This window comes from Oreochromis niloticus, linkage group LG11 (assembly GCF_001858045.2).
Source record: "Oreochromis niloticus isolate F11D_XX linkage group LG11, O_niloticus_UMD_NMBU, whole genome shotgun sequence".
Lineage (NCBI taxonomy): Eukaryota > Metazoa > Chordata > Actinopteri > Cichliformes > Cichlidae > Oreochromis > Oreochromis niloticus.
In genome coordinates, this window is record NC_031976.2 from 6,062,735 (window position 1) to 6,083,749 (window position 21,015).

General features: G+C 41.9%; 1 protein-coding gene across 5 annotated transcripts in view; it reads right to left on the reverse strand.

Annotated features, from left to right (window-relative positions):
* vps13b (vacuolar protein sorting 13 homolog B) overlaps positions 1-21,015 on the reverse strand; it is a 300,414-nt gene that overhangs the window by 90,472 nt on the left and 188,927 nt on the right. For all 5 annotated transcript variants that reach the window (XM_005456766.4, XM_013275644.3, XM_005456763.4 and 2 more), the window contains exons 32-34: positions 19,230-19,433; positions 14,765-14,891; positions 13,333-13,476 (exon numbers count right to left, since the gene is read on the reverse strand). In XM_005456766.4, the coding sequence (XP_005456823.1) occupies positions 13,333-13,476; positions 14,765-14,891; positions 19,230-19,433 (475 nt within the window). The remainder of the gene's footprint in view (positions 1-13,332; positions 13,477-14,764; positions 14,892-19,229; positions 19,434-21,015) is intronic.

The following is a 21,015-nucleotide window of genomic DNA, read 5'->3' on the forward strand; positions in this document are numbered from 1 at the left end:
CTTCCAAGGCTACAAAGAAGCTGCCATTAGCTCCCATGGGATAGATATGAAACAAATAACTAAAACTAAATGCTACCTACCAAATCACTTACTGGACATGTTTCCAGAACTGACGTATATAGTTGGAATATCAAAATGATTTGACTTTTTGAAAAAATTCCCAAATGTGTGGAAACATTTGTAGATGCTAAGAAAAACTGTTTGGATCAGAATACACAGAAGCACTTTGTTAAAGTGGAGCAGAGGCTGACGTAAGAAAAAAGTAAAATAACATGTAAGCATATAAGGTGGGTCTGGTGTGTTTGACCACTACTTTACAGCAAAAAAATCCCTCCTCTTATACTGTACAGGTTTGTTAGGCGCAGCATGAGTAGTCAATTACTCACCAGTTCCAACACCACAGTTACACCATGACTGAGGCCTATCCCCAGTGTTTCCCATCCATGTAAACAGGAACAACGTCAGTTTTGATTAGCTACTGCTGTCTTTTGAAACATGATGAATTGTAAAACACAGGAGACAGACCCAAGGTGTGTCCCATTCTCTCCCACCCTCATCTGCTCCAGTCTGCACATGGTTGCTATTACAGCATGTACTCTCAGCTGCCCCCTCTCTTTCTCTGCATCACTCCCTTCCACACACTCCAATGAGAATTTTAAATGTATATTATTGCTGTGGCGGAGATAGTGTTTCAAGACCTCCAGGCAAACACTAAACCCACTGGCAGCACATTAGACAGAATACTTGACTTATTAGATATTTCCTATTCTAAACAGTGTCATCAAAGGCTAAGAACAAGAGCCATATAAAACGCAGCAGCATGCCTGCCTGCCTGTTCTGTTCAACTGGGCTCATGTGTGGGGCTTCCATAGGATTGGCCTAGCCAGATCCCTTTCCTTTCTCTGCCATAATGAGGACAGGATGTGTGCATTTCTTTTCTGTAGAAATGTAAGATTTTCCAAGGAATGAGGAGGAGAGAGAAGGCAGAAAGGGCCTGGACTTGTCTCCATGTGTGTTAAGTTAAGCGAGTGAAACTTGCATTGAGGTAAGGAGGTATTTGAAAAGGTATTCAGCAAAGGCAAAACATCCCCTCCGAGGAGCACCCCACATTGGAAGGGACAAATAAGCTGCATAGCAGCTGGGAAAGAGAGCGAGCCAGCAGAACCTGCCAGACGCTCTTTATGCTTTTCTCCCTTCCCAAACGTAGGCTGTACACATGCATTTACAATTACAGCAAATACCCCATCTTCTCTTTAACCACCACTACTAGCAGAGTGCCCCCTAAGCAAATTTTTGGTCTATATTTAGATGTGCTTACAAGTGGAATAAGGGATGATGGGGAACACAATCAGAGCCACGCAGGAAGAGAGACAATGAAAAAACATGCCAAAATGCACAGTGTTCATAAGTTCCTGCATTCAATCAGTGTATTCACAAACATGTACGCATAAACACACATGAAGTTAGTGGCTTTTCAATCACTTTAACTTGCTGCTGCTTCTTCTTCTTGCAGCTTAGTTAGATCCCTATTGTACCTACTACCTGGAAAAAAACAGCATGTATACAAAGAAAACATACCTCTATATGCATTAACTTTATACCAATTTATTCATTTATTGAGGGCAATAAATTTAAAATACAAACATTGACTGTAACTACAGGACCAGTCCCAGCTGGAATCCCCTTTTCCAGCCATTACTTTCTATTATATTATATAATGGCTTCACTGGAAACGCTCTTTCCAGATCCCAATGCAATCTTCCTCTGGACTTAGCTGATCGTGATCATGAACATGCAGCTACGCACACATACACATCCCTCCACACCCGAACCCCCACCAGCCAATCGTGAGGTCATCCCATCAGAGTCTCCAGGCAGAGCATTCTGGAAAATGAAGGATAATCCCCAAAGTGTGAAACCATGAGTCTCCTGAGTGCCAATCATATCACAGTGCATCTGTGTGACTCCTGTCCCCATTTCTATCAGTGTAACTCAGAACAGCTTGCTAGAGAAAGGCTAAGACTCGGAAGCAAGTGTCACATCATCCAAATGCCACCCGTTCACAGTGCTGGCTGGCTGGCTAGTCAAATACGACAGCATACTTTTTACATTTGAATATCACATATGCAGTTGATGCTTTCCAGATGAATGAAAAGTAAGTTGCCATTCGGGATCAGGGATCAGGGAGCATGAAAATCTGGATGTTTTAAGATGGTAGGGAAGTCCATGGTAGTCGACAGGAAAGAATAAAATAAATACGATCCAAGTAACAAAGGTGACTATTATTCCTTTCAAGACGGCCCATTTAATAGGCACATATTCAAACTGTAGTCTGACTCCATTCAGGTTCTTATAATACAAGGCTTCCCAAAAGTTCCCAGACTGAAATGGTGCAACAGGATAAAGACCCACAAAAATACCACTAAATGAGACTAAAATTCCTCTATCCCCAAGCAATACACTGGCCACGTTTGAAGCAGACTGGATGAATGGTTGATGAGATATGTGTAGAGCACACAGAGAGGCATACAGAGATTTCTTGATTTATTAGTGAAATGCTTCAGCTTGAATTCCTCCAGTGAATGACAGGCTGTTGCAGTAGCCATAGCAGCCAGGTGAGGTCAGCTTAGGGAACTGAGCCACTTTTCATGCATTTTTAGTAGAAAAATGGTTTATCACATTTTTCCCATGTTCTCTTGTAACTCCAGTAGAATTCCCATTGAAAAACACAGGAAGTCATTACTAAATCTTTCTGACAGCACTATTCAGTTCAGCTACTTGCTTGCAAAATGCCTACATTGAAATTAACTTCTGTATCTTGACTACATCAAAGTTTATATGTTAAGCCCCTGCTGTGCTACCCACTTTTGTTTACCAGAAGCATAAAGCTGATAGCAGGCCTCTGTGTTATTGTGCCAATGAAGGAAAACTTCAATGCAGCAATACCTCATCTTAATCAAAAATAATAACAATAATACTTTACCACATGCCATTAGAAACCACAACTCACTTGCTTATTTTCTTGAGGAAAACAGAGGAGGGAAGACATTTATAATATGAAGTCACTGCTTTGTACGCCATAATGCAGAGCAAGAAAGGGCATCAAAGGCAGTCATTTAGCACACTAAACTTTGTTTCAATAACAAAGGCAACCTGCTATGCACTTTAACTGAACCACAACAAAGAGGTAAAGGAAGGTCGTGACCCCAGAGCTCGCAAATGGATGCCGAGTGCTTCGGCGTGACTGTCGACTGTACTTTAAACAGTGTACTCCAAAGCTCAGGGCGCCAAGTGGGGCCATTTTAACAAGCTCCCTCCACCCAGTAATGCTGGTGGGTGGGTTTACTCCGCCAGGGTTTAACAACATGTTTCTCAAAGGAACACTAGAGACAATATCCGAACCATTTTGTTTTTTCCTTCCACGCTCCAGGTCCCCAGATATCTCTCCTTACCCCATTTCTCCATCTATTGGTGTGGACCAAAGGAATAACAATGTGGGAATATTTTGCTTACCATGTCAGAGAATCTCTCGCTCCTTTGATGCCACGTGACTCACGGGGGGAAAGCAAACACTGCGGTGACAGTAATAATTTATGCATGTTGACATTCCTAAAGCACTGGGTCAGTTGGAACACTTTTCATCCGGAAAGACCGACTGGGGCAGAAGCGAGGAGATGGCTGGTCTAAACAGAGGAGCATGAGAGAGGGGCTTGTGAAACACCTAACTGAAAAAACAAAGGAAAGATGAACCGACAAGAACACGAATGCAGAGATGATGTTCTTTGGTTTCCAGCTGCCCTATAGTTTGGAAAAGCTCTGGCCCAGAAACAAAGATGTGAAATGATAAAGGCGGGAGAATGGAAAGAACAACTGTAAAGAGAGCGAGTTAATGTGGTCCATCTGGGGAACTACAGTTTGCTTCTCAACAAAGACCTGGCTCTGGAAGATGTGGCGACCAAAACCTCCGTTTTATAATTGAACTTCAAAAACGTTTTTCTCCCATGCCTGCTCACGACATTAGCTTGCTTACAAATATTTTGCTACAAATAGAATGCAGATTGCCATTGCTTAGTAAATCAGAGCTGCATCCAGAGCACTGACATTACGCAGGCTACAGTAGTGTGCTCAACACATTGAGTTTAAGCCCGAGGCCTTCCCAGTATGACTCCAGGCCCTTGGAGAAGCTCGCCAAACCCACCATACCCCGCTCCAAATCTCTGGCAATCAAGAATGATTTAAAAGGTTTGACAGACACCACCCTTAAAGCTCAACAGGAGATGTATTGCTTCAGTCATCCCCGTCAGATCCACCATCTAAACCCAAATCCTCACAATTATGTCGCACCAATCAAATCTACTGCTTAGGTTAGGGGTGACTGTGAGGACGTGCAGGAATTACCCCATATCGCAACAATAACACAAGCTGTTTATATAAGCAGGATGCAATGCAGTTGTCTAACTCGCTGAAGGAAGCGTTCAAAAGACGGCACAAGACAATTTCTAGATTAACACCACAAGCGTGTTAGTGAAAACAAACAAAGGAGGGAAAGCGGCCCGACCGTCATGGTGCAAGTATTCAGAAATGATACACAGACTCTCTCTGCTCATCCGACATAATCTCTTGGCTGCAATCAGACACTGCTGAACAGACTTTATCACCAAATACTTCCATCATTAATAATGAACATGATACAAGATAAACTAAATAAGCAGAGTAACAAAAGTGAAATTTTAAAGCTAAATGGAGGACTTGGCAGCTCGAACACCGCTGATAAATGTCATCTGATGCCCTTTATGTACTTAATATGAAAACATCCATACTGACTCCCGTCCAATATACCTAAACAACTGCACCCAGGATCGTAACATTTTACAGGGTACCTGTTTACAATAACTTGCAGGCCAGATGAGGGAAAAAAAAAAACATGATGAGAAGTCACAGTGAGACAGAAGCACCCTGGGGTCTGTCTTTTCTCTGAGCCGCTATGATCCTAGCCCCCACAGCAGCAGAATATTCATCAGACGTACTTTTCTTCTGTTTTTCCACAGGGATGGAGCAGAGCACAACTGGCTCTCGTTAGCCCTCACCATCCTTGTTTATTTTTGAGATCTGTGTGGGAGCAATTTTCTAATCTAAAATACAGGCTCCAGTATATGCCAAAAGTCCCTGAGTGAGGCGAGATTAACAGTGGTCAAAGTTGTTTCTGAAAGTGGGCATAAAAGTGCCTTTCGCTGAGCTACTGTGAGACATCTCGGAGCTTGACTTTAGATGCTAGACCAAGAGTGTCTCTGTGAAGACACTGGCAACAATTTTGCGTTCTTGACACATCTCATCGCTGCTTACATTTCACTGGCAAAGCAAAGTGTGACACGCACCGTCACTCATGGTCTCACAATAAAGAATAAAGCAGCAAAGTACCTTAAGATTACTCATCCAAGGTTTTGGCCTAACATCATTAGCTTTGGTGCTATGTTTTCAACAAACAAACAACAAAAGAAACCTCAAACTGCATTGTCTTCAGCATGACCTTGGCGGTTCAAGAAAGCAAATGTCTAAGAGACTTCAAAAAGCTGCAGAAATGCCTTTCATTAAGTCATGGAGTGTTCTTCTGAAACTTGTGCTGCCTGCCAGCCATCTCTGTATTCTCTGCTTTAGTTACAAGTTTGTGAGCAGCAGGGGAAAACAACAGAGTCCTGAGGTGATGTGAGGCTGTTTGGAGCAGGACAGGGTGGGAGGTGTAGGAGGCAGATGCTCACCAGGTGGTCTTACAGAAGATTGGGAGCGATGCTGCTGTGATCAGCTCACGCTCCAGGAAGCCCGCACATACACGCTCACAATTTCAAAAAAAACACACAGTAAGAGCGCACCGCTTCATAAGTGAGGAGACACACACATATGTGCATCTAAGACTGCACTGAAAACGCAAAAGTGGCATGAAGACAAAAACAGTCCTGGCTCTCTGTCTATTTACAGCAGGAGGATTGAAGTAATTTTCCTTTAATTTGTGCCTGGATTAGCTACGAGGGCTGAGTGAGACAAAAGCTCTCGGGTTCTGCAAGTTAGGCTCTCAAAGGAGAATTATGTAAGACCCCCTGTCCCCTGACTTGGCTTACTGAGAAGGACCCTGATAATGGAAACATACTGTAGAGGACAAGGCCAAACTAACAAAAAAAAATGATCTGCAGACAGAAAAATGAACATGAATGTAGCTCAAAGGCTCATTTTGGGAGAACAAACAATTTCACATGTTCAAAGTTATGATAAACTGACTGCAGGGAGGGGGGGGATTCAGAAGCAGTTTACATGGAAGGAAACACCTGTGTGAGGGGGCATTTGGTGATTCATTTTTGACATGTACACTGGAGCTCCTCCAAGAAGACAAACCAAAGCAGGTGAAGTACAAAATCAAGCCCACGTCCTGATTATTTAAACCATCTGAGCTACGTTTTTCAGTTGTGTCTCCAGTGACTACATGGAACTTACCCGTGCATATCTGTCATTACCTTGACTTCATGTGGGTTTTACACGCCGCTATCAGGTTTCAGTTCCAGTCGCAAACTTAAACATATTCAGTTCACAAATGTACTGATAGATAACAGTTCATGTATACATGGAATAATGCTTGGTTCCTCCATCACTAACATTAAGAACACATGTGCCACAATAAGTCACGCCATACACATTACAACTACTCTAGTCGCTGAATAACCTCTTGTGAATCTTTCAATTAATTGAATTAAGGATGTCACCGTTTTGTTTTAGCAGAACTCAATGCTACTGCAGACCATAACGCAAAAAGACAAGAAAGAAAAAGGAGAATAACAAAGACACTACACACTCACACTTTTATTGCAATGTTCGAGTTACTTAATCTTCCCCATCACCTGTTTTTCTAGGTGGAATCTTGCTTTTACAGGTGGATGGAAGAAAAATACCCCCACAACTATTTCCTCTTTTCACTTCACTGGACAAAAATTCTGTGTTTTTACACTGAACAAAATCTACCATAGTGCCTGCTAGCTGGCCTGGTGCACATTGCTTTTACTAGTCCCCTGGGTTTATGACCCTGTTTCCCTTGCAGGCAGAGAGAGAGGGCACTCCTGCTCACCTGAGTTGTCACTCGATCCCTGGGTTCACGGCGGGGGCCTCCTGCCTTTCCTCAAAGGCACCATTTGTTTCCCTGCTCTAACAGAATTCCAAGCTTTGTGATTTTATCTGGAGTTTTCACGCCAATTTTGCCAAAACCGATTGAGGAGAGAGCAAATTCAGCTGCTACTGATCTCAAATAGATTGAGTTTCCAAGGGGCCAATTTAAGAATGTGCCACGGTTATGCTCTGAGAGAGGAAGGTTGGTTGGATTGCAGAGGCTGAACAGGGAAGGTGAGCTGTTATGACTGGCTGTCAATTAGCAGTTGATTCACACAGAAGGGTCAGTTAGACACAGAAAAAAAGAAAAAGATATGGTTTCATAACAAAAGAAGGGCAGCGAGATGAACATTGGCTATGAAAATATGTATGTTTAAGATAAGCTGAGACGACACTTACTTTACAGATCTAAGGCAGCCAAAATGGAAAAGGAGACAGCTGCACAAGGAGCTTTATTTATTATTCCTCTCAGCAGCAACCAGGCGAATGAAAATAGTGCTAAGCAGGATGGGAAAAGGTCAGGGTGAAAGGAATCTGGCCCTCAGAGAGGGTTAATAGCCAGGTTGACTGGTTAAGAGCTGACCTCTCAGGAACATCAGCTCCCAGCTTTACAGACAAATTCTTTGGACGGAGACAGGAATCAAAGCAAACACCACATTCAGACGCTGTACTCTCACACTGTAATGGCTCATCTTTGAACATTTATTCCTTACTCGCTTCCTTCTTCTCTCATTTGGCAAACCTCTCTCAAGCTGTCTCCACTGTCTGCTCTGTTACTTTTCCATGCTTTAGATTTTTACCCTCGTTTCATGTCTCCTTATTTCTGTTGGCCAGCAGAGCACTGAAAAGATCCTCTGACACCTTACTGTCCTGGAAAGATCAGAGGTCAAGAAAGATACTCGAGTTCTCAAAGCTCAACAGCTACAAGACAATATGAAACACTCATCACAAAGAGGAGTGGCTTGGGAAACGGTTTACTTTAAACATATACAGACGAGGATTCGGCCGCAGGTCGCTCGCTGAGCCAAGCTTGTCAACAGCACCGTGGCTAAGATAAGCTGTCCTACGTGCTTTTGACATCCAGCTAACACTCCTACGTGAAAGAGAGCTATATACAGGCCATCAAGCTTCCATGCTCCCACAGTAACATTTAGCAGTATTTGGTAAGAGTGAGTTACTTTTATTTGGTTATTATACTTAACATTATGCAAAACTTTCAAGATATTTGAAAGGATGACGGAAGACCTGTCACAGAATTGTATTCTGTTTGTTCATGTAATCCCAGACTAATGGGAGCTCTGAGGAGGCCCCATCACGAAACAGTTTGGCACATCAGTATACATGACACTATGACATTTTATTTTAAACCATAAGACACACTAAAGTCATTTTTTATAGGGGACAGTTTTTAAATCTAGTAATTTAGCGATGCAAAGAAACACTGTCCAAACATATTTCAGTGTAGTTGAGTGTGGCTGTGTGGACAATTATTTCAGGAAAAAAAAGCTGCTATGCCTCCTTAAGGGTAGACATTTAAGACTAAACAGATGTAACAGCACAGTATTATTGTCTCCAGAGGAGGAACCCTGCCCAATAGCAGCCATTTAGTGCAGTAACTAGCTAGCTATGGAAGAGCCAACACTCTTCCAGCAAGCAGACGTGCCAGTTCCACGATGGAGAAAAGAATGAATGGGATAGACAGTGTGGGAAAGAAAGTTGGACAAGGTAAACAGAGAGAAGGCAATAATGGGTGACTGGGAGCTTGATGTATTTTCTAGGATTTATACTTCAGACAGTCCAACCTGATAACGTCTTGTAAACCTGTATACAAGCCTTTACATGTTTGTGTGCGCACTGGCATCAGTGGGGATGTGTGTTTGTTTGTGTGTGTGTGTACATGAGTGTTGGAGGAAGTCTAAATCCCCGTTTCCCATGCGTGTAATCATCCCAGGATGAGGTGGAAGATGAAGCCGACCGGGACTTCCCCTGCACCAGAGGGTATTTTCCTCTAACACTGTGGTACGAGCACATGGCTGACCCGGGCTGCCTCTGTACTATATGTGCTTTTTTTACTATGTGTGTCTGTGTGTGTGTGAAAGAGAGTGATAAAAATAAAAAAGTATTATTATCACTGCTAAAATAATATGTTTGCTTATCACTGTAGCAAGCGTATAAAAGGCACACAGTAAAATCAGAAAATGATATAGAATAACTGAAAGACTGTCAGGAACAAACTTGCACACTTTCACACACTGTCATCTAAATCTCTTACTCTGTCTTCTAGAGAACAAATAACGTCATAGCAGAGCTGACACACATAACGCATACACACGCACGCACGCACGCACGCACGCACGCACACACACACACATGCACGCACGCACACACACACACACACACACGCACACACACACACACACGGGTCAGCTGTTCAGTCATAGAGAACCATTAAGAGTCCTGGCTCCCAAATAAAAGCAGAATACAGTTACCATGCTGAGAATGTGGAAACAATGTGTATGACAGAGTGCGTGTGCGTGCGTGGTATGGGTCTGCATTTCTGTGTTGCTTGGTGACACAGCTGATGACATAGCAGTGAGATAAGTACCACAAACTGCTCCATCATCTATTCATAGCTCCCTGGCTGTGGGTCCTCCTGCTGCCTAAACTGAACTCAGCCCCACTTTATCATCATTAACATCGAGCACAAAAAATGACGGATCATAATGCTGCAATAAACATCCCTACGATGAAGTGATTCAAGGAGCAACACATCTGCTTATCTAGTGCTTAGGAATCAGCTGTTCAGTCATAAAGAAGCACATGTTTTGCATCTCAATCATTTTAAGTGGAAACTGGTAGGATAAGTGTCGATAAAGCACAATAAGAGGGTATGAAACAGATTATGAGAAAATAAAAATCTAACATCTGTATGTATGCATGGAAAGGCCATAACAATGTGTATGTGTGGACAGATTCCTCTGAACACAGCTCAGTGTCTAGAAATGACTGAAATCACACACAACACTTGAACGCGCTGCCTGAACGAGTGTCTTGCCTCACCACTGCCAGGGAACCCAAAAGCCCCTACAAAACAAATTCATTAACCAAGACAATAAAACACAGCTGTGAGGGGCAATGGAACCGTTTGAAATGAGTGCCTGGGATTGTGGAGAATCTGTTCAAGACAAACAGCATGCTAAGAAAAAAGAAAAAAAAAAAATCAGAGGAAAGGATTTGGAAATACGAGAGAGTGAGTAAAGAGCAGTGTTTAATTTAAACTCTAGCTGGGGACAGTGCTGACTGTGAGAACGGAGATGCTTTGTTGGAGCACAACAAAAACAATTCCCCTGTACCAGATGCTTGAGTTCTGGGACCTGGTTTTCATTGAATCCTTTGAACAGGTTGTATAAAGGAAGAACAAACAAAAAATGCCAAATTCTATAAATATCATTACTGAAGCTGGGATTGAATTAAAAAAAGACATTCCAAATCCAGTTTCTAATACTGTGGAAATTACAAATGGAAAGACATCTGAACTTTATTACTTGAAACCTGAAGATTGTAGACTCTACCTGTTCTTAACCCACACTCTGAACACTTTCAGGGTATGTACTTCTGATATTCTATGATGACAGTGGGTGAAATGTGTTAGCAGGGGGTGGGAGCGGGGCCTGAATGCCTTAGTTCAAAACACCACTAGAGGGCTCTGCAGCTTGTAAAATGGGTTTTTGTAGATCCGTACACACCAGACCTGATCATGTCTAAGTCATACTAACCTCCCTGTTGAAGGGCCAAGCAGCCGGACAGACTCAGCTGCCAAAAGACTTACGACACTGAGATAGATGGAGGTACAAATAGTTTTACAGAATGTCCAAAAAAGTCAAAGCCAGACCACATTTATTCAGTATAACCTCCGTGCTCTGCAGCTGCACAGAGGTGAAGACACACTGACTGAGCTCACTGTTAATAATACTGTTATGCTGTGTAATGTCACCGCTATAAAACAGTAAGGCACACTGTATCATGCATATGACATAAATAAGGTAAAAGCAGAAAAGTCATATTAGCCTCCCCTGGTTAATAACTGTGACCAAAAGAATGTAAAAATGCATGTGTGGAAATACATGAAAAAAACATGAAAGCTGAACCATCACTTCCAAGTACATAGCTCTAACTTCTCAAAAAGCAGTGATTGATATTACATCAATCTCGACCTTGTGGGTCATTTCTGCTTCACCTAATCCAGATGAAAAAAAAAAGTCAAAAAAAAAAAGTCGGATGCATATTTTTGCACAAAAAATTGACAGCTCCTAAACTTGTATAAACTAGGAAAAAGCCTGGGGGTAAAAACATAAACACAGCGGCTACTGTCACAGTGTCCTTAACATTATTTGGAATCTCATCTCCTCCAGCTGGAGAAGCTCAGCAAGAAAACCAAATTCACAGAGGAATGTTTCGGGTGCATGTCAGGACTGCACTGTGAGCCAAGGTGTTGCAAAGCTGAACAAAACTGATGCTACATCATACATTACGTTGCATTACATTTCATTGCTTTTAGGATTAATGGAAAAAATAAACCGTGATGAATCCAATTTAAATTACCCTTCTTGAAGGGTGAACCCTAACACTTTTTTGGGGGGTGGTGGATAACATATTGCAGTTTTCAAACAGTTGCCAATAGTCCTCCCAGAATAGCTGCTTAAATTTCTCATCCTGCCTTGAACCTGGATGAACCCTCTGTAGCCGTTAGCTGCCCCTCAACAGAATCAAGCCATGAATCATTACAAGTCAAGGGTGAGGGCTCAGAGATCACCCAAATCAAGACCAGATGCACAGCAGGCACCTCCCATGGTCTTACCGTGCAAGTAACAAATGAAGAACAAAAAAAGAAATAAGGAAACTTCACACTACGCCTTTCTCTTATCCATTTCTACAGGGCTGTATTAGTCCAAGTTGTCCTAATCCATTTTAGATTGTGCAGTGATTACATGATTACAAAGTTTAACTTGTTACTTTTCCTGAGAAAGTCTACTTCAGGTTACAGAGGCCTTTATCTGCGTCATCTGACGCAGTCATTGCACTTAAGCACACATCGTCCCATAAAGAATGTTAAGAGGAGATAACAGTAAAATCACTCTATCAACTCACTTCACTTCATCCCATTACCCCCGTTCTTCTTTTCCCTGTCCCCTTCCCTCATCTACAACTCCCATCCTCACCACAGCTGGTAAATATTTTTATATTGTGTTCCATTAGAAAGCTTCATTAAGCGGTCAGACGGGGCAAATGGCGCCTGGGAGCTCCCTGTCCTGTAAACAATAGGAAGGGCCCTGAAAGCTGCAGCTGAGCAGAGCGCAGTAAACTAAGCCCACATTAGAGAACAGCCTTGCTCTGAGTGAGTAAATATTTAAATGTGTTGGATTCACCCAAAATAGTCACGGCTAATAGTTAAGAGGACAGTATTGGGAAATAATAATGATAGATTTTTGAGCAAACAAGCATCGCACTGCTCAATGATTAGTAATTGGCTCTATTTGAATTTGTGGCAGACTAGTGGGTAAAAATTAATAAGCCATAATTGTATCAACAAAGTGATTTTTTGGCAGATGTACAGTATCCAGCTAATGTCAGCACAGCACATATCTACAACTATAAGATCGAAAAGGAGAAGTTCCTGAAATAAAAAGATTTGTTAGTCTTGTGCATGAATGTGTGAGTCGGAATTCCACCTGATATCACTGTGACCTGTGTTGCATATGTTTATGTGAGCACTAGTTGGTGTGATTTCACCCACAGTCTACAGGACCAAAGGAGCCAGGCCAAGATCAGGAGCCCAACCAAGTGCATGCTCATTCTTTAACATTCATGGGTATGAGCGATCACTGCAAATCTCTCCTCCAGTGCTGAAATGTGCTGTCCTCAGACATCTCGGGGAGAGGATTCAGTGCAAACCACCTGAATCCACTCACTAGATTTGACTCCTCTAAGTTAAATTGAAACCAAAATGGAGGAGATCCAGAATCGCAAGCAGTGTGAGATTATGCTCACAGACACAGGACTTTCAGGTAGACAGAAGCACTGAGAACTGTGTATTGCTGCACAAGCTGACTGTTTAAACATCTTTAAGTTTAAACAGAGGGTGGTTTTGCTTTTTGTATGTAGTGTTGAGACGTCACTATAATGTACCTCAAAGCCTTTCTCTGGAGCGTCCATCCCCACCATGTTCTCTCTGAGAAGCTGATGAAGGAGGTGGACCTGAGCAATACTGAGGTAGAAATCCAGACTGCTAGTCACATTAACCTCCAGAGAGTGGCCACACACCACCACCTCCTAGAGAAAAAAGGGAGTTAAAAAGGGGGGGACAAAATGAACAGAAGAAGTAGGAGGAGAGAACAGGAAATGCATTGAGAACATCTTTTCTAACTTGTATACTCTTCTATTTACTTTCCATCTCCTCACTATCTTTGTATCTTTACTTAAGTCTGTTTCTTCTTCCGCTCTTCTCCCCTCTGTGCTCTCTGGGGTCCCACCCACAGCCAGCAGTTCAAAACTCAGGCTGGAGGTTACATCTAAAAGGATATTACTCACCAACACTGTGGACTGAACCACACACACGCACACAGGCCAGACCTAGAGCAATAACCCACAAATTTTGCCACTGTTTTTTGATTTTATTTAGTCAATCCTGAGCTTTAAACTTTTAAAAGATTTTTCTCATTTAGATTTATAATAACATAAGAAGTGCATTAACATTATAAATATTAGTAGTTCTGTTAGCAGTCAAAGTGACTGGTCGAACATGTTAAGGTTACAATAACAGTTACAGAATACCCTGGCGAGGAACAAATGTAAACCATATACTGCTATAATACATTCAATACATTAATGATTCATTAGCAATAGCTCTTACATTTGTGTGGGAAGCATGCATAAATCTGCTAACAGTAGTTAGCGGTTAGACAAAATGAATATGATTTTTATTATAGAAATTGTTCTACACTACTTAGTTCAAAGTTGTGTTTTGTTGTTCCTGGCTCCGAGTTTCCATATCTGAGGGAGTTACACAAATCACATTGAGAGTGTGTGTGTGTGTGTGTGTGTGTGTGTGTGTGTCTAAGCACAAACTATGGATTAGCTGTTATGCATTGTCAAGGGGCACGTTAGCGTGGTCGGATGAGGCATCAAAGAGGCAGGAAGTCTCAGAGAGCGGTGCCAGAAAACATCAGCTGTATAAGCAGAAAGGTTTGAACTCTCGGGGTCAAAAACCTCCCATTACATGGTGGACAGCCGATTCCTAATGAGTAAGTTACTGTACGTTAGGAGCAAAATGTAAATACTTTTGACATCTCACATAATCAATGTCTATTTTCATATGAGCAACGGATTGTGAGAGTAATGGCTGCAGTCATAGTTGTAACAGGTCATGGTCAAAGGGCACAAGAAGAATCTTTGTCTATTCTCAGACTTAAACTTTGACGTTAAAAATATCGATATAATTTTCCCTAGTTCTGGGGGATTTTAACTTTTCTACAGTGCAGAGACATTTTCATTCAGAGAATCTGAATACTCTCTACAGAAATAATTCATGCGCAAGTTTTCATGTGGAGTGGATGCTCACCTCTGTCTGCCCACTGTCAGGGGACAGATTCTTGCTGAAGATGATAGCTGGAGCAGCAGTGACCCGGACAGAGAAGTCAGTCAGGATCGGCGTGAGGATGGCCCGGCGCTCCTGGTGTCTCCGGATGCTGTACAGAGATCAGACACCTCATCAACTACTATTTTGTTACTGTTGTTCTCAACCATGAAAAACGCATTCAAGCTTTTGTATACCTTACAGAAACCAAAAGGATATTTTATCCTCACTAAAACTCCCCTCCCTTTCTTTACTAATATCTTTTCATGGTAAGTGCTTAAAAAAATCTTTGTGAGATTGTCCCATCTGCCTAGGGATGGCACGTCAACACCACACAGTCGAAACCACAAAAAGTCTTCACAACAGAGTTTCATTGTCGTGCTGACAGGCAGACATGCATTTCAAGGTTGTTCTAGGTTTTCAGATTCAAAGCAGTATGAGGAAAAGCTAAACTTGACAACAGAGACTTCAAAATTGATCTTCCCCTCGTAGGAACGATCTGTAAGGTTTTTTCCATAACTGAGATTTTTTACATTTCTTCTTTTACACATTTTAGTTGCAAGCTTGAACAGAGACTGAGTGAGACGTTATTTGACAAGTCTCATTTGGGAACAGCTCTTAATTGTATACACACGAACGAGCTGAAACCTTCTCATATCAACTCTCCATTTCACTAATGTTCATTCCCACAATCAAGTCATATTTGTGGGAACATTTGTTAGCAGTAAAACAAATATACAAGTGGGCTTTATAAGGTGGTGTTAATTGCCACATCTGCTGCTATTAAAACAATCAAGCAGTACAGCTTCCAATATTTATAGTTGGCTGGGATTATAAAAGGCCCAGTTTCTAGGTGGCCTTGAGTACAGTTCTTAACCAGAAACAATATCATATTCACTTCTGCTACACAAATGTGCATTACCAGTGCCCTTAAGGGATTATTTTCTGACACATTTCTCTGAGTGGGGAGTTCGAGGGAGGACTAATTCAGAGGTGAAATGATCTGTGAGGCCAATTGGTGTTGGCTAATCTCCCTTCAGACGGGGATTGAAACAATGAGCGTCTCGTTGCAGGGGACAGGTGCTATCATTCACCAGCAAGGCTAGGAGCCCCGAAGCTCGGTTTACCAGTATTATGGAAGTCTCTGAGTGGGCTGGAGAATTCTGTGGTTCTGTGTATGTGCGCGTGCCTTTCAATGGGGTCATTACAAAAACAAAATATGGAAAGACTGACTTTTGTTTCATTCAGTGGGACGCAGAATAATCAGTAAACTGGAATATCAGTGGCATGAACAAAAGGGAAGCCCGCACTGGGCGACTGATAGGAGGGGCGATGGGGAGAGTTCACAGCTCCCTGACACAAGGTCTTTCCTAGCCAGCAACTACAAACTGTGATGAGGACAGATCCTGTCAGTGGATCCACAGTACTGGAATTTCCTCACAAAACCTCAGGAAGCAAACTGAGGCCACTGCAGATCAGCCGCTACTGGAATTAAATCCAAAAAGCAGCAGAATCAACATACCGTGAGTCTAAGGCTAGGGAGAGAGAGAGGGTATCAATGTAAAGAAAAAGGAAAAGGTGTGAACTTTAGAAGTGGTGTGTGTCAAAACTTGTTACAACCAAGGTGGTGTATTTCTGTTAATGATTGCAGCAGACAAGTAAAGCTGTGAACTTGGCTCCCCTCTCCTCAGTGTCCTGGAATTTTCTCACACATTCAGCTATGACTTGGTAGTGTTGGTAGCTGAGGCTGAGGCGCAGCACACTGCAGTGCACCAAAGCCCTGCAGAGCTTCTAGTGCTGTTCCTGCTACAGCAAGGGGAGTCACATTGCTTTAGGGTTAAATGGAAGAGCTGGGATGAGACCCCAACACCACTACTGGCTTTGACCTTATCAGCATGACCACAGAGACACACCTGCCTATAAATGTATACCTTAATTATGTAAATGATACCTTAAGGAGTTAAATGGAAAAAGAGGAAACATCAGAAAAGAAATCTACGCTAAAGAAGAATGACAATCCAGTGGTAAGGAGCTAGGAGCTTCTGATTATAAACAGGAGTCAAACTTTAGTGACCTTTACTCCATAAAAGTGGGTGTCAATCCTCTTGAGTGCAAAAAGAACTGTTACATATTAGGTCATACAATCATCAAGTTTGAAACAGAAATCCAGACCCACTCTAGTGTGTCTTAAGAAAGCTAAATCTATGCTAAAGATTTTTAGCATCTTCTGGAGCCCAAAGTGAGAGCCCAGAATGTCACCTCATTGCCCTTTCAGACAATGTGGACTTGGCACTAGGCCCATTGCAGAGAAACATATTGAGTGAATGAAAGAAAGAAAGAATGTGGCTGGATTAAAGATCAGAAGCCCCTTGCTCTTGTGAGCTTCTCTGACACAGTAGTGAGAATGTAAGACAAATATAGGCCCAAGTCCACTACTTAAAAGAGCGATTTTACAGCTGACCTGGCCAGGACTGGAGGATTGGAGACAAGCGAATAAAAACTGGTGCACAGACAACAGAAAAACATCAAGGTGGATTTTAGAGATGACATCCCATGCATATACTCCATTGTCTTCTTGGAAAGGGAACACAACGGTTTAAGAATTTTTATCTTTTCACAATCCAACAAGAAACAGAGGAAGTTTTTATTTTCAGCACCACATCTTACTATAATACAAAGAATCTCTGTGTGTTTGTTTCTGTGTCCATGATCTCTTCATAGAGTTGAGCCACCAAACAGATACACAGATATATCTTAGGTACTTGATGGTTTTTATGTATATCAGATTATATGACATGTTGTGTAGCAACCACATATCAACCGACTATTTATACCGTTATAATACCTTATAAACCATTGCTTTAATTTCACATTAACATTGCACTTATATCCACAAAAGTTAAATAATGCATAACATATTATGATAAATTACATTACTTAGTTGTCACCCAGCAAAAGGCTAAAATTACCCATTTTTAAGATATAAGCAACATTTACCACCCCCATTATTTTTACTTTGCCATTGTGATTAAGTATATCTGTTTGCCAACAGCACAAACAGGACAAACAACACTGTAGCATGGGCATGTAGAAGTGGTAATAATATACTGAAAAGCACAAACCAAAGGAAGCACATAAAATCAAGCACTACTTGCTTTTATGAGAAAGTGCGGCAAGATGCCTTTCAGGAAGAAACTGAAAGAACAGAGCTCCCATGAAATAAGTCTGGCTGTCACAATAAAAAGGTCTTATTGGAGGTCTGAGAATCACTATCATGAGTATGTTTTCCAAGACAGTATGATTGTCTTGGACAAGTCTTCCAAGACAATCATACTGTCTCTGTGTGTAATAAATACAATAAAGAAAATACAAATATTCCTAATGAGTATGTATGAATGTTTGCTTGTGTCTGCATTGGAAAGTGTGCCCATCTATGTGTGAAAGGTGTGTGTATCTCAGCCAGCAAGTCCCGATGACCTGAGACCACTCGGTCTCCATCAGGCCCGTGTTGATTTTGCACTGCATTCTTCCATGAGGCTTATTTTTAGTTGACAGGGAACAAATCTGGAACCTTTGCCTATGATTTTGTGATTTTTGGTCCTGTTCCCTCTCAAAACATGAGCGGAAAAAAGGATGTGGGGCCAAACAGGCTGTTAGACTCATGCTTGTTTTAGCTCCCGAGTCTATGAAAAAAGTGACAGGACTTGTAATTATGAGCGTGCATGGAGAGGCTGCATGATAGGGAGCTAACTCAATAACTACACGGTGCAGTGACATCAAGACGAATGATATAAATTACAAGACTTTCTTAGCAGATTAAACACATACACCCACACATGCACCTACCTGACTGGGGTGAAAATATGAAATTTAAAACCAGTAAGATTCAAACTCATAAAAGAAACCAGAAATGAAAATAATAAAAAAAAAAGATCAGAAACACTCTTTAATGCCTAGTAAAACAATTTTCTTTAAAAAGCCACACATTTGTAGGCAACTTCATCAGACTTGACCTATGCATATATATTCTTCCCATGTTTACCAACCATCTATAATTTTGTCATCATGTTTGTTCATGCACTTTGCTTTTTGGTTTTTTTTTTACTTTGGTTTAATTTGTAGAAAAATGCTTCTCATTTGGTTATCCTGGAAAAAGATGCATGTCAGCTGCTTTTCATGAGGTTTCTATTATTTTTCTTATCTGAATCAAAGGTCCAAGACAAGAAGAGGTCAAGCCCTTGATGGGTAAATTAGGTCAATATTTGATCTTTGATAGTATCAATAAAATGTAGATTAATTTCCTCCTAGTGGGATTAGAAAGGGAGATGTGAGAAGCGTGATCAGTCAATTAAAAAAAGTAACTGGTACAGAGGCATCTACCTGTGATACACACACAAGACAGAATTAAATTCGCCACAGCAACTCATGAAACATCCAAGCGGCTCCTGACCTGCTAGCCATGTTCCACTCCAGCGCAGGGTTCTGGGAGCTCCTCTCACTCTCTGCTGATGTAGCTCCTTTGATTCCCTCCTTTTCTGGTTTAAGCTGTTCCCACTGAGCAGTCCCAATGTTGATAGACTGAAGATCGATCTGGTATTGACGATCCTCCACCTCTGAGCCCGGGTCACGAAGGATGCCAAGGTTCAATGCACGACTGAATGAAACAAAAAGTTTGAGTCAGTATTCATATTAGGGCTACTTTGAGGTTTGGCTATTCAGTAAGTCATCATGTAAGAAGGAAAGAGTAAGACACATTAAATGCAGTTAAGTTTAATTTCACTTGTGCAATATACTTTGCGTTAGATTCAACAAGCAGGTGCCGATGCCAAATAAACTATCCATCCATCCATCCATTCGCTTCCGCTTCTCCTTTTCAGGGTCGCGGGGGGCGCTGGAGCCTATCCCAGCTGTCATAGGGCGAGAGGCGGGGTACACCCTGGACAGGTCGCCAGTCTGTTGCAGGGCCAACACACAAGGACAGACAACCATTCACACTCACATTCACTCGCACATTCACACCTAGTGGCAATTTGGTTTATCCAATTAACCTATCCCCACAAGTTGCATGTCTTTGGACGGTGGGAGGAAGCCGGAGTACCCGGAGAGAACCCACGCAAACACGGGGAGAACATGCAAACTCCACACAGAAAGACCCCGGCCTGATGTTGGAATTGAACTCAGGACCTTCTTGCTGTGCGGCAACAGTGCTAACCACCGTGCCACCGTGCTGCCCGCCAAATAAACTAAATGCAAAAAATATGAATAGACTTTATTTATTATTATAGAGGTTTGGTTGTGTCAGGCTGTACTTTATATGGCTGGTTACGATAAAGTACGTGAGCCTAGGGGTACGCCAGGTAGTCTGTTGTAGTGAACCAGTAAAGATGTTCTGGCTCTAGGCCCTAACCACTACTGACTCCTTCTCTCTGCTTTTTCAGTGGTTTAGTAGCACATTTTTCTTACGGGATGATTTATGACTAAATGTAAGCCCAAGGAGTTGCGCAGCCAGACCTCAGATAAAAAAAAAAAAACTCTACAGGCCTCAGGTGAAATCATTTGCCTTTTATAAAGTTTTGATTTATGCCAGCTTATCACTGGCAGTAAACATTGCTTAAACCCTGGCTGGACAGCATGGTAGTCTGGAGAGTGGCTCTTACTGCCTTTGGCCTACTGTTTCCGTCTCCAGAAACACGGGACTTGTACAGTGTACACCAACTGTAATGTGGTAGAGGAGATGTAGAGATATGTCAGGAGTGGGCAGCGCTGTGTTTGTAGTCAAACTGCTACAGTCAAGTGAGCAAAGACTGTCCCGTCAGCGCCAAGAAAAAGTGATGTCATCTATTTTGCCTTTGAGAGACAAGATCCTGACGAATTCACGAGGCAAAAGTAATAATCAAAATTCAACATCTGCATATGACATCAGGGCTTTTGGTTCATTATGATATGTTTATTTGTGCTGGTGAATTCAAATGAGAGCTTAAATGGTATAAATAAGAGCTTAAAATGGCTACAGATGTAGCAGCAGCATGAGTAGTTTTATTTGTTTCGGCAACGTCAATGGCAATTTTCATATAGCGTTTCCCCTGCTTAGCCGCTCTGGAAAGGTCTCTACCAGAGCGTGATGTTATGACAATAAGCACCAAGTACAAAAACAATGGCAATGGGAGATCAGAGGTGTATAACTGGATTTACTTGGATTTGTTGACATACAAACAAGTGAAACAGATCCTTAATCA